This window comes from Schistocerca nitens, chromosome 5 (assembly GCF_023898315.1).
Source record: "Schistocerca nitens isolate TAMUIC-IGC-003100 chromosome 5, iqSchNite1.1, whole genome shotgun sequence".
Classification (NCBI taxonomy): domain Eukaryota; kingdom Metazoa; phylum Arthropoda; class Insecta; order Orthoptera; family Acrididae; genus Schistocerca; species Schistocerca nitens.
The window spans coordinates 844,520,252-844,534,882 of NC_064618.1; the positions used below are offsets into that span (position 1 = coordinate 844,520,252).

At 45.3% G+C, this 14,631-nt stretch overlaps 1 protein-coding gene across 1 annotated transcript in view; it reads right to left on the minus strand.

Moving 5' to 3' along the window:
• LOC126260751 (uncharacterized) overlaps positions 1–14,183 on the minus strand; it is a 94,155-nt gene extending 79,972 nt beyond the window's left edge. The window contains exons 1-2 of the mRNA XM_049958090.1: positions 14,054–14,183; positions 6,702–6,884 (exon numbers count right to left, since the gene is read on the minus strand). Of these exons, the coding sequence (XP_049814047.1) occupies positions 6,702–6,884; positions 14,054–14,098 (228 nt within the window). The 5' untranslated portion in view covers positions 14,099–14,183. The remainder of the gene's footprint in view (positions 1–6,701; positions 6,885–14,053) is intronic.
• Between the last annotated feature and the right edge of the window lie 448 nt (positions 14,184–14,631).

The window sequence follows — 14,631 nt, forward strand, 5'->3', positions numbered from 1 at the left end:
TACTTAAACCTAACTAACCTAAGGACATCACACACACACACCCATGCCCGAGGCAGGATTCGAACCTGCGACCGTAGCAGTCCCGCGGTTCCGGACTGCAGCGCCAGAACCGCTAGACCACCGCGGCCGGCCACTACCAGAGAGTAATTACAACATTTAAAAGACTTAAAAACTTTGCCCTCTGAGACAGTACAAAACACAAAGGTGAATTTCGCTGACGTACTTGTAAATCTGTGTACCGGGCCGGCCTCGCTGTGGAATCTCTCTCTACGTTTGGGTGTCGAGCACTCTATCGCCAAGGCTATCACAATGGCCCCGCCGCTGACGACGCAATGTTTAATTCTGTCAGACCCTCTCTGCTGCTGCAGAAAACTCGACAGTGGACCTGCTTCCCATCTTGCATGTCTGCCTCCGCTGAGAGAAAAGATAGGCGAAAAAGCATTTCGATTTCAGGTGTTTCAATCGCTTTAGACGAGTGGTTTATTTCTCATTCATCCCACTTATGGACTATCTTTAAATATTTCGATATCGGCGGGATCCTTATGTCTTTACATTGTTTCGTCGGTGGAGTTGTGTAAAGTAGAAGTCTAGAGTGGCGTGTTCAAGGCGGTAAGCAGCAAGGATCCGCATTCTTGTCTGCACTGCATAAATCTTAATGAATCACAAATACAGTGTACTAAAAATGTCGTGTGACTAGGGCCTCCCGACGGGTAGACCGTTCGCCGGGTGCAAATCTTTAGATTTGACTCCACTTCGGCGACTTGGGCGTCGATGGGGATAAAATGATGATGATTAGGACAACACAACATCCAGTCTCTGAGCGGAGAAAATCTCCGACCGAGCCAGGAATCGAACACGAGCCCTTAGGATTGACATTCTGTCGCGCTGACCACTTTTTTTCTTTTTTAATCTCATTTTGTTCTATATTGTTGGACGTTCGATGACACCCGTTCAGGTTGTTCGTTGATCCGTTCACTCAGTTATTTTATTACAGAGCGTAGACAACCCTCCAACCGAACAAGCTGAGCTACCGTGCCGGCGCAACCTACCGGGGGCGGACACAAATATACTGTTGTGGCGCTGGTACTGGTAAGAACGAAAAACAAAACGAGTCTCGAATGAAACATCCGTTTAGGACAGAGTCAGCTACGACCTATGTCAGTACCGTGACAGGTATAGGCCTACTCTTTACTGTTAGTTGGGATAACTGTGTAGAAGATAGGAAGGTTTGGTCTTCAGAATGAGATTTTCACTCTGCAGCGGAGTGTGCGCTGATATGAAACTTCCTGGCAGATTAAAACTGTGTGCCCGACCGAGACTCGAACTCGGGACCTTTGCCTTTCGCGGGCAAGTGCTCTACCATCTGAGCTACCGAAGCACGACTCACGCCCGGTACTCACAGCTTCACTTCTGCCAGTATCTCGTCTCCTACCTTTCAAACTTTACAGAAGCTGTGAGGACCGGGCGTGAGTCGTGCTTCGGTAGCTCAGACGGTAGAGCACTTGCCCGCGAAAGGCAAAGGTCCCGAGTTCGAGTCTCGGTCGGGCACACAGTTTTAATCTGCCTGGAAGTTTCAGGTTTGGTCTTGTTTAGTCCTCACATCACGTACCAAGTAATTGGTCTAGCTTGTTATTTACACTACGGAAATTTCCAAACAAAACAGACAAAATTTACTTAAATTTACTTAAAAAATTTACGAACATAAGCTGAAAAATGTCGTCCAAAGTAATTTACTCTTCTTGCCGATTTGACTGTTCTTCGTTTTATAATTCCGTCCATTCACTCTTTTCCTTTTAATTCGCTTATATTTCGGTATGTACTGCCCACTTCTATTTCGTGTTGGCTGGCGTCTTCACAAGTACTGTTGTACCTTTCAAATCAAGATCAGTCTTGACAACTTGGGTTGTCGGGTGTTCTGCCGGATATCAGCGTCGTACTTGCACGATATTTCGGTCACGTAGCTCGTAATCTTCATCAGGTGCGACCTGAGACTGCTCCTCGAGTGGACCTGGTCCAGTATTTATGCCTATGGCCATAGGTATAAATACTGGACCAGGTCCACTGGAGGAGCAGTCTCAGTTCGCACCTGATGAAGGTTACGAGCTACGTGACCGAAATATCGTGCAAGTACGACGCTGATATCCGGCAGAACACCCGACAACCCAAGATGTCATTAGATCGCCGGGAAAGCCTGAAGAGTTACAAGATCAGTCTTGCTTTTGGACAAAAGTGCCAAAGCTGAATCACGCTCGTGACTCTGGGTAGACGTTTGAAACGTTTTCATTCTTTTCAAGGCAGTAAACGAGCTTTCTGCACAGGCAGTTTAAAAAAAGGTAAATGGTTATTACTGAGAAGATATAATCTTCAGATGCGCCACGACCAACGCACTAGTTAATATGGCTGTTCTTCAATGAATCTTTTTAAACGTATAAAGCAATAGCTGTTCATAGGTGCCTGCGAATTTCTGCACTCTTTTCCAATGCTTGGATACCGTAGCTAGCGCTAGATGAAATTAACAGACATAACAGACACAAACAAGGAATGGCCAAAGGCATCAAATCACTCCCCTGTAAGCAGCAAGCATTCGACAGCCAGTTAGGACTCGAAAATAGCCGCTGCGCACTCGGGAGATAGATCGTGGCTGTACAACCACTTGACACGGCTGGGAGCCCGTAGACATTTTATTGAAATCTTTATCTCTGTTTGCACAAATCTTTTGTTACACGACGACCAACAGACTGTTCTTCTTGAAGGAGCAGCTTTAAATCTGAGTTAAAGAGCACACGTAAACACGCAGCAGCTGACCGTGTAGAGATGATCTCACCGCTGCTTGCCTTCACGTCATCATAACACGTTTCGTCACCTGCGGCTCGAGGAACAGACCGCGTGATAGTTACCCACAGCCCTCGCTAAGCCGTATGCTTACATGACGAGGAGTGGGTACCCCACACATCTACATCTAAATTATTACTCTGCAAGCCACATTTAAGTGACCTCCTTCGAGCAATTTCTCAAGCGTTCCACTCTCGAAGAGCGCGGAGTGGGGGGGGGGGGGGGGGGGGGGGAGAAATGAACACTTCTTTCCGTGCGAGGTCAGATTTCTCTTATTTTATTGTGATGATCATTTCTCCCTCTGCAGGTGGGCTCCAACATAATATTTTCGCATTCGGTGGAGAAAGGTGGTGACTGAAATTTCATGAGAAGGTAGTGCCGCAACGAGAAACGCCATTGTTTTAATGATTGTCACCCAAATTCGCGTATCATATCGATGGCACTCTTTCCCCTACTTCGCAATTATACAAAACGAGCTGCCCTTTGAACTTTCGCGATGTCCTCCGTCACCCCTACATGATGAGGATCCCATACCGGGCAGCAGTATTCAAAATGGTTCAAATGGCTCTGAGCACTATGGGACTCAACTGCTGTGGTCATCAGTCCCCTAGAACTTAGAACTACTTAAACCTAACTAACCTAAGGACATTACACACATCCATGCCCGAGGCAGGATTCGAACCTGCGACCGTAGCAGTCGCACGGTTCCGGACTGCGCGCCTAGACCACCGCGGCCGGCCAGTATTCCAGAAGAGGACTCGAGAGAGTCTCTTTAGTAGACCTGTTGCATTTTCTAAGTGTTCTGCCAATAAATCGCAACCTTTGGCTCTCTTTCTCCACAACATTATCTATGTGATCGTTCCACTTTAAGTTACTCGCAATTGTAATCTCTCTGGCCGGCCGCGGTGGTCTAGCGCTTCTAGGCGCTCAGTCCGGAAGCGCGCGACTGCTACGGTCGCAGATTCGAATCCTGCCTCGGGCATGGATGTGTGTGATGTCCTTAGGTTAGTTAGGTTTAAGTAGTTCTAGGGGACTGATGGCCACAGATGTTAAGTCCAATAGTGCTCAGAGCCATTTTTTGAATTGTAATCTCTAAGAATTTAACTGAATTCACAGCCTTCAGATTTGAGAGATTTATCGTGTAAGCGAAGTTTAGCCGATTCGTTTTAGTATTCATGTGGATGACCTCACACTTTTCATTATTTAGAGTCAATGGCCACTTCTCGCACTATACAGATATCTTATCTTGTGTAAATCGTTTTTCAATTGGTTTTGATGATCTGATGACTTTACAAGACGGTAAATGAGAGCATCGTCTGCAAACAATCTAAGAGAGATGCCCAGGTTGTCTCCTGAATCGTTTACGTAGATCAGTAACGGCAGAGTTGCTTGCGGAACGCCAGATATTACTTCTGTTTCATTCGATCACGTTCTGTCAGTTACTACGAACTGTGACCTTTCTGACAAGAAATCGCGAATCCTGTTTCACAACTAAGACGATACTTCGTAGGCATGCAATTTGATTTGACGTTGCTTGTGAGAAACGGTGTCAAGAGCCTTCTGTAAATTTAAATAAATGAAATCGGTTTGACATCCCCTGTCGATAGCACTCGTCATTTCGTGAGAATAACGGGATAGTTGTGTTTCATAAGAATGATACTTTCTGAATCCGAATTGGTCATTTGTCAATATCGTATCTTCGAGATAACCCATAATACACACAAAGAAGAAGCGTTCATGGCAACTCGAAGCTCTCTTTCGAAAGGAAGTGGAGGGTCTGAACAAGTAATGTGATCAGAGAGGCTGAAGAAAATAAATGTGGCAGTTCCTAGCATCGTTCTCTATGGAAAACGGCGCTTACTTAGGAGCGACGGAACCACACAGGCAGGTAAAAACTGAGCCGGACCGAGAATCTAACGCAGGAGTTTCAGAAGGATAAGAGAGGTACTGGCGGAATGACGCATGTTCGGATGGTAGTTGCATCTGCTGGGAAGGTTCACAATACGGTAGTGAAAGTAATGACCCAATTTTGGACTTTTTTTTGTCAAGCCAACTTCGAAGTATAAATTCATGTTCCACTCATTACATCTACAGCATAAATTACACTGGCGAACATGGAAAGCGTTACACCTTAAACACCTTGACCGAACGCTACCGAACTGGTACTGCAATATTAGCTTGTGGTGTTTTATTATTGACTCTGCGTGTATGTGTTTTCCTCGTCTTGATTTCATCAACATCGACAGCTCTAACACGGCGGGGCATCGCATCGTGTCAGACTAAACTTCGGTGGGAGATATGGGTTCGTCATTCTGTGCTGTGATTCAGCCATAGGCCAGAGTCCTGTAATCGTACTGGTTGTGAGGCGGTGATGTATTAGCCGCCCGACAGCCTCTGACCGGATGTTATCAGTGGATGACAACTCTGGGGAACGTGTCGGCTAGGGCGAAATTCGAACACCCTCCGTACCGAGGCTGGTCGGAACAGTACGGACAATAAACATTCACGGGGACATTTAAGACAGGGCACAGAAACCTGCCCTTACAGGGCTGCTACCCGAATTCTCAGCTATGTGAACCAGGGGTGTTGTGTTGTGCACGCAGTGGCAGCTTTCACGGCGACCCCAGGTGCTAGGCATGCATGACAGTTTCAAATGCAATCTGACAACACACGGATATATCCATGTGATGTTGAACTCAGAACGGGTACTCGTCTAAAAGACGTGCTGGTACTCCTGTGCCCATTGTTGTTATTGGCCGGATTGCTGTCAGCATTCCTCTCTCTGCCCCCATCCCAATGGAAGCCATGACAGTTGCTGCCATGCTGACTGTCCTTGGTGCTTCTGATATATTTGCACTGTCCGTGTTGATACTTGTGTTGTTGCAGAGAAGTCCATTTCCTGAATCGAGGTGGGTGTTGTGCCTGTACAATCCTGCACAGCCAAGCTAACAATATGTCAATCCTCTCGGGCGCTGGTCACGTGGGTCAGTGATATTCTGCATGAGGTTGAACATGGCCCACCTGGACGCATCGATTGCATATTCACGTGACGCGCTTGGAGACGCTTGGAGATAAAAATCGATTAAACGATGTTGGCAATCGAAACTGAAACCGTTTTACGTGTTGACATTTTTAATAAAGACCCTAACTGCAACGATTACGTACACTTATCACAATGAAAGGAAATGTATGGAGTACAACAGACAGTACAGAGCAGACATCAATGGCTATCTCACACAGTATTGTCAGCTATGTAGGTAGTGTTGGCGGTAGCGACAGACTAATGACTATTGGTCCCAGTCTACCGCCCTCTACCAGTTTAGATACTTCCACACCCCCCCCCCCCCCTAAATTGGGCCGGCCGCTGTAGACGAGCGTTCTAGGCGCTTCAGTCCGGAACCGCGCTACTGCTGCGGTCGCAAGTTCGAATCCTGCCTAGGGCATGGATGTGTGTGATGTCCTTAGGTTAGTTAGGTTTAAGTAGTTCTAAGTCTAGGGGACTGATAACCTCAGATGTTAAGTCCCATAGTGCTTAGAGCCATTTGAACCCTAAATTGGCATTTGGTCACCGTCACACAGCATTTCTGATCTGGGGAGCTGACCGGCCAATTTAAAGCGAAACTCTGAATGGCTATTGAGTGCAAGTGTTTTATGGACTAAGGGCTGCATTTTTTAAGTTCAGTTACATTTACAAAAGTATAACGAACAGACCACATAGTGCGAAATATTATCCGTTCAGGTGTAATCGGATTATTTATGTATACCCACAAGGTTTGATCGGGAGTCGGGTTTCGAACAGAATAATCTGGCCAATCACACCTAAATCGGGTTAGCTGGCAACCCTGGCTGTGACGGCCGTGGCTCCTCACCTGCACGGCGGTCTGGGGCGCCGCCCGCTCCCTGGACGGCGTCGCGACGGCGGCGGGGGCGGCGGCGGCGGGCGACGCCTCCTTGGCGGAGTGCTCGTCGCGGCTCTTGAAGCAGTTGGCGCACAGGTCGCGCCGCCACGCGTTCTGCACGAACTGCCGGCACTGGCCCACCATGGAGGACTCCTGTACACACACAACAGACGCATCCTCAGCTAGGGTAGTCGAACCTTAAAGCCGGCCGGAGTGGCCGTGCGGTTCTAGCCGCTACAGTCTGGAACCGAGCGATCGTTACGATCGCAGGTCCGAATCCTGCCTCGGGCATGGATGTGTGTGATGTCCTTAGGTTAGTTAGGTTTAATTAGTTCTAAATTGTAGGCGACTGATGACCTCAGAAGTTAAGTCGCACAGTGCTCAGAGCCACTTTGAAAGTGAAGTGTAAGATGTCCACCTGCTTGCCAGATGAGAAAAGGCAGTTTTCTTAGATACAGTGAATTAGAAGTTACCTATAAGTACCTTTCCATTTCGAAAAAACGTTAAGGAACTGTTTTTAAATCTACAACCTAGATGTCAAACCATAACCTATGTGTAAAAAGGACAAATCATGTAATATTTCAGGACACTCACTGAAGATGCCTTGTAAAAAAAGGCGAAACACGTCCGGGTGCAGAAATAAATATAAAAAATTTCGATGTGCAGCATGCAAAAGGCATTTTCTTTGAAACAATTGAAATTGATATACAGCTGCTGCGAAAATGACCAGTACAAGAAACGTGTTTCACAAATTTCTTTGGCTTGCGACAGAGGGCCGAAAAAGTACCGTACCTGGCGAAAACGAAGAGAAGAATCCACTGTGATTTCACCGTACTGTTGTCGTCCATAAATCGCTGGAAACATACTGTTTCCATTACATCATTGACTTTCTGGGACAAAAACCGGTTATGATATTTTTTGATTAAAGGCAGTCTCAGTTGCAAAACTGTTTTTGTTAATGTCAGTTACGCGTTTCGTCCTTGTGAGGCATCATCAGATTTTGTACAAATGTAGCAGAGAAACTTCATTCATCAGTTCCTATAACAGGGCATAAAATAAGAATAAATAATCATCTGGATAAGGTATCCGTCCGTGAGAAGACGGAAGTGGAAAGTGTATGTACTGAGACGGGATCAGTATGATGTGATCCGGTTTTTACTCTCTTTCGGTTCCGATAAAACTTTTGACGAACGGGTACCTTATCCAGACGAATTTTTATTCTTATTTTATGCGCTGTTGTGTCAACTGAAGAATGAAGTTTCTTCTGCTACATTTTTACACAATATGATGATGATCCACAAGGGCAAAACACGTATTGTTATCAGCTTTTCAACCGAGACTCCTTTTATTTAAAAAAAAATCGCCGAAAACAGAACTGTTAAATGTCTAGGAATATGCGTCTGTAGCGACTGCAACCGAAACAACCACACAAGACAGCTTGCAGGAATGGCAGGGAATCGCTCGAACACTCCTAACAAAATTTAACCACGGCGGAGCTAGCTCATAAAACCACCGTTACGCCGATTCTTAATTGTTGTTCGCCAATCTTGAATCGTTGCTAGATGGGATTATTACAGGAGGTAAGGATAAGACTGGAGAAGAACTGCTTATTTCATCCCGACTTCGTTTAGTGGGCGCAAGAGTGTCACCAAGATGTTTAGCGAAGTCCGCTACCAGACGCTGCTTGAGCGGCATCACAGAGAGACCACTCCCTAAATTCCGAGAGCCCTAGTTCCGAAATGAGACAAGTCATATATTACTCCCTCCCAAATGTGTATCTGATCAAGCGACCAAGATGTTAAAATAAGAGAAATTCCACCTTATAAAGACTTGGTTTACAGTCGTTCTTTCAATTGATTATTAGCTACTGAAGCAGAGAGGGCGCAGCAGAGGATGGGGACCACGAGTTGGTGGCGGTAGCACACCATGTGCCCCCGACTACAAATGTAGATTTACGTATCACAGACGCACTGACAACTCCGATGAAAATGAGGTAAGCGCGAGCAGTGTAATGCTGTTTTGGGGTAGCTGTTATAGCAGACGAGTATACAGAAGGGAGAGCACGAAGCCACCACCAACAAGTAGCCAATTCTCTCCACTAACATCAGGAAACAGGAGGCCGCCAAGTTTAACGTCCCTGTCCAACGAACGAATCACAATCCTTCCTAACAAGAGAACCTCCCCATCGCACCCCCCTCAGATTTAGTTATAAGTTGGCACAGTGGCTAGGCCTTGAAAAACTGAACACAGATCAATGGAGAAAACAGGAAGAAGTTGTGTGGAACTATGAAAAAAATAGGCAAAATATACAAACCGAGTAGTCCACGCGAACATAGACACCAACAAGTACAGTATGAACCAAGGAGCGCAGTGGTCCTGTGGTTAGCGTGAGCATCTGCGAAACGAGAGGTACTTGGTTCAAGTCTTCCCTCGAGTGAAAATTTTAATTTTTTATTTTCAGATAATTATTATCTGTCCGTCCGATGCGATCACCTTTTTCGGAGTGATTATCACATCCACAAGAAAACCTAAATTGGGCAAGGTAGGAAAATCTTTTTACCCATTCGCGAAGTGTACAAGTTAGGTGGGTCGACAACATATTCCTGTCATATGACGCACATGCCGTCACCAGTGTCGTATACAATATATCAGACGTGTTTTCCTGTGGAGGAATCGGTTGACCTATGACCTTGCAATCAAATGTTTTCGGTTCCCATTGGAGAGGCACGTCCTTTCGTCTACTAATCGCACGGTTTTGCGGTGCGGTCGCAAAACACAGACACTAAACTTTTTGCAGTGAACACAGACGTCACTGAACGAACGGACAGATCATAACTTTGCGAAAATAAATTAAACTTTTCACTCGAGCGAAGACTTGAACCAAGGACCTCTCGCTCCGTAGCTGCTCACGCTAACCACGGGACCACGGCGCTCCTCAGCTAACGCTATCCTTGATGTTGCCTATCGTCCGCATGGACTACTCAGTTTGTATATTTTGCTTTTTTTTTCATAGGTCCACACAAATTCTTCCTGTTTTCTCCATTGATCTGTGTTCAGTTTTTCAAGGCCTATCCACTGCGCCAACTTATAACTAAATCTGAGGGGGGTGCGACGGGGAGGTTCCCTTGTAAGAAGTCAGGTAATCAGAAATGTTCCGGCAACATCCTCTTTTCTCTGCTACCCAGTTACTGGGGACTAAAAATTCCTTCGTAAGTGGGATGTGAACAGCCACCTCTGGGTCGAGTGCTCTGGTATTGAGGAACGTCCCTAACCTCGGCTATGAAAGTGTGGAACTAGTAGCTGCTTGAAAAAAAAAATGTTCTTACCTGGAGTAAATGTATACTTCACATACAGATTTTTTGCGATGAATCTACAATTACTCTCCACATTCCTGCAGACTGCTCCCATACTGTTATGTATGCCAACAAAGTGTCATTATCATATACTCCAGTGGTAATTACTAATCAGATACTCTCTCTCTCTCTCTCTCTCTCTCTCTCTCTCTCTCTCTCTGACACGCACGCACGCCCACCCATCAACACACACACACACACACACACACACACACACACACACAGTAATATATACAGGGTGGTCCAGCCATCGCATAAATACTACATTCAGGAACGTTATAGTCCTGAGAGATGCCGATCATGTCATACTAACATATCTCGTCTCCTCTATTGCAGTAAGTTTCTCTCATCTTTTTCGAACAACCGGACGCGGAATTAGCACAAGTCTGCTCACAGCAGAGAACTTGATTGGTCCTAATTTATTGCCTCCAATGCCTGCCGTGCACACTTCTGCGCCTTGTCAAAGTGGCGAGCCTGCGCTTTACTCGGAAATGTGACGTCACTTCGCGGCGGCAGTAAACAAGTGCCGAGCAGCTGCGATAAGTGATGTCATCTGCGTCTCGTCCTCGGCGATCGGATTCAGAACGTAAAAATACGAATAACAGGCTACATCAACACGAGTTTGAGTACGGCTGCTATCTCGCTTGTGTCTGTGTTTGAATGGACTATCATTGTTTCTAGCGAAACTAACTACTCGTTACCCCAATTACATACGACAAACGGCCCTCCTAGGGGTATACTTGACGCAGAATGTTGCACCAGCATATTTCGTCGTGCTCTACCAGTCACATCCTGATGTACAGTACCCCTATCAGCGAATGGAAGAAGTGGACAAATCTCTTGGCCTGCATGCTCCTGGGTATTTATCTGCAGTATCTTGTCAAGTTAAAGATCTACGCAATATATGGTAAAAAGTAAGTATTTCTTCTCATGTAAGTTTTGGAAGCATGTGAGACAGACAGTACGAATTATCCTAGTGAGTTCGAGCGTGTCCCAAACTGACTGTCGCGACGGGGAATACAGGTTGGAGTAAGTACTGGACACTTGGGCGAGTCACCTTTAACTATTCGTAAAGCAAAGTAATAAATGATAAGTCCAACGAAAATTTGCTTACTGACATACTAAGTATAACAAATTCAAAATTTAGACACTACGGATTTTCAAACCAACGTTGGTGTACTGTAAGCGTTTCTCATCATTTGTAAATGACAATCCAGTTCATTACGCATTGCCCACTGTTTTCGACACATCCAGTACGTGCAACTGATTACTTTCATTTCTCCTGCGTTTCATTCATTACTAGGCGAGGTGACAATGACCCCAATAAACATAAAAGAGGTAGTGTATGAATGGTAAAAGAAGAAGAAGTTTTAAAATGAAAATGAAATTTATTTATCTGTAGTGAACTGTTAACTTACGAAACGTGTAGCACTGTATTTTTAACAATTGTTCCTTAAAAATAATATTATTAAGATCAAGAAGACATGCACCCAGTCACCAGAATTTACTGTACAATGGGGACTGCCAGCACTTTCTCCTTGTAAACAAACACTGGCGGTGAAATCTACGACATATGCACCAAAAATGAAGACGAGCTCAACTGGACAAACAGGGCAAGAAGTGCAGTTTGTTATCGCACTGGACTCGCGTTCGGGAGAACTAGGAGCAGTCCTCGTCTGCCCATCTACACGACGTCAAATATGAAGTTTTGCAGCAGACTGGTTTTCAGTTCAACACATCATGAGTGCAATCACTTACTCGAATCTTTCAACTAGCATAGCATACAACTTTCGTGTTACATCCTTTCGGTTATTTGTTGTTCCATGTTTTCCGCATCATATCTACGTTTGGGCATAATTAAATAAACAACGCTTTCTTTATAGATGTTAAGCCCATAACTGCAAAATATAAAATTAAAATAAATGATTCACCTCCTAAATTCAGATCAAGATGTTTCAAAAAAATGGTTCAAATGGCTCTGAGCACTATGGGACTTAACATCTGTGGTCATCAGTCCCCTAGAACTGAGAACTACTTAAACCTAACTAACCTAAGGACACCACACACATCCATGCCCGAGGCAGGATTCGAACCTGCGACCGTAGCAGTCGCGCGGTTCCGGACTGAGCGCCTAGAACCGCTAGACCACCGCGGCCGGCTAGGATGTTTCATAACAGTGACACCGGACTGACAGTTACTCAGTCGAAGTTCTTGTCAAACATAAATGGAACTTGGACCAACTGTCTTGCTTTTTGTTTAATTATTCTTTGCACTGAACATTTTTGATGAGTTCAAACTGTGTTCGGTGTTGTTCATATGATAGTATACCATCCAAGAGTAAAAGGGTTTCATCTCACTGTCAGTAACAAGAGAACGTGGTCAAGAGCAACTCCTGTTACTCCCTTTGACCAGGAGCCTTACTTTACAGCGCGGAGTTTCCTAGGAACGAAAAAAGGTAATATGAAATGGTTCAAATGGCTCTGAGCACTATGGGACTTAACATCTATGGTCACCAGTCCCCTAGAACTTAGAACTACTTAAACCTAACTAACCTAAGGACATCACACAACACCCAGCCATCATGAGGCAGAGAAAATCCCTCACCCCGCCGGGAATCGAACCCGGGAACCCGGGCGTGGGAAGCGAGAACGCTACCGCACGACCACGAGATGCGGGCAGGTAATATGATTAACTGAGTTGATGGGGATGTGCTCGGTTGGTTGATCTGAAAGAACTGTCCGCTGAAAGCAGGTGTCGTAATTTGAACGCATGTGCAGAATAGTTTTAACATTTCGCGATTTTGAAGACGTAAATAAGGCTTAAATGATTCATTTAAGAGTAATTCAACACTTCTATATGGGATCAGTTTTGTTTTAAACAATTACCACAGAACATTACATTTATAGTTACTCGAAAACAATTACCATGATCCTAGATTCCACTGTAGAAAGAGGTATTAACTGTTCATCTAATTTGTGAAAGCATATACAACAGAGCATCGATTATTCTAAACAATTGGGGATGGGAGATGTTCGATTAACTGATTTTTCAAATAACTGACCATTTACGAAAGCATGCGTACCAGTATTCACAGGAATTTGAAACACAAACACTGAAATAGAGCCGACCGGTGTGGCCGAGCGGTTCTAGGCGCTTCAATCTGGAACCGCGCGACCGCTACGGTCGCAGGTTCGAATCCTGCCTCGGGCATGGATGTGTGTGATGTCCTTAGGTTAGTTAGGTTTAAGTAGTTCTAAGTTCTAGGGGACTGATGACCTCAGATGTTAAGTCCCATAGTGCTCAGAGCCATTTGGACCATTTGAACTGAATTAGAAACATTACTATACTTAGAATTTTTTTATCAATACGTCTCATGAATAACCCAGAGAACTGATTACACAGCCTAGTTTGAAACGCTCAAAGTGACCATTAAAGTACGGCTATAGTTTACAAAATTTGCTCTTGCTTCACAACTAAGACCTTTCTTTTAGCTAAGTGCAGTCGCAAATTATATAACGGCATCGCCGTTCTTTTTAATGTCCGATCTTGTTGCTTTTCCGGCTCCATATCCGCGAGCTAAATTTGATCCACTTTCACGTTTCTTCGACAGGTCTAGAGATTTTACGTTTTCCGAAAAGAAAAAATGCATTATTCACGTATAGTCGCTATTGAGAGCAACAGCGTGATCTCATATAAGCAAAGGTTCAGACATAAACAATGACGGCCAACAGGGAGGGGGAGAGGGGAACCTACGAACTCTGCTGCCCATACAGCGCAAGCGCAAATTTTAATTTGCCAAGTCGAACGCTTTCCGTCAACCGATGTCTCAGGTCCTCGGTATTCGGATAATCGCTGCACTACTGTACGTAACTCCGTCATGGAATGGAATTTAGTCAAGTCACCGTGTGTCCATACGTACGTCAAACACTTTTAAATACTGTTGAAAGAAATAAACAGGAGACGACTGACCTCTGTGGGGCCCGCCTGTGTAGCGGACACTACGTTGGGCGGCATTGTGCCGCAACAGAGTTGCTGCTGCTGTTACGGGTCACAACAATCTCTGTGGCGAGGATATAGTATTGTTGATACCGAAACGTCAAAATGGAGCTGTAGCCGCCGACGCACAGCCAGGCGAAACACAGCCTGCGACACTATTCGCGTAAAACACGGTGGCCGCGCGCGTTGAACGCACCTGACTAAACTGGGCTCTGCCACGAGAGAACCTTTATAACAAAAGGAGCTCTCCACTTCTCCCTCCCCTCCTCTCCCGCCATTATTACCCCCCCCCCCCTCCGACTCGCTCCTTCACACGGTGATAAGAAACTTTACCACGAAACGCACCAGCTACGAGGGAATATGTGTCGCCGCCGTCATGCGACCCACTCTCTGAGAAAGATTTAAAGACGTTTCGCGATCATGCGATTAGATACTTTTGTTTTCATCCCGAGTCGTAATTGTCATATCTTTACCTCATTGACTCGTTCGAGGAGGAGGAGACGGGCTGGAAAAAGCTCTTGATCGGTAGGGAGTTTCTTTTTTGATATCTT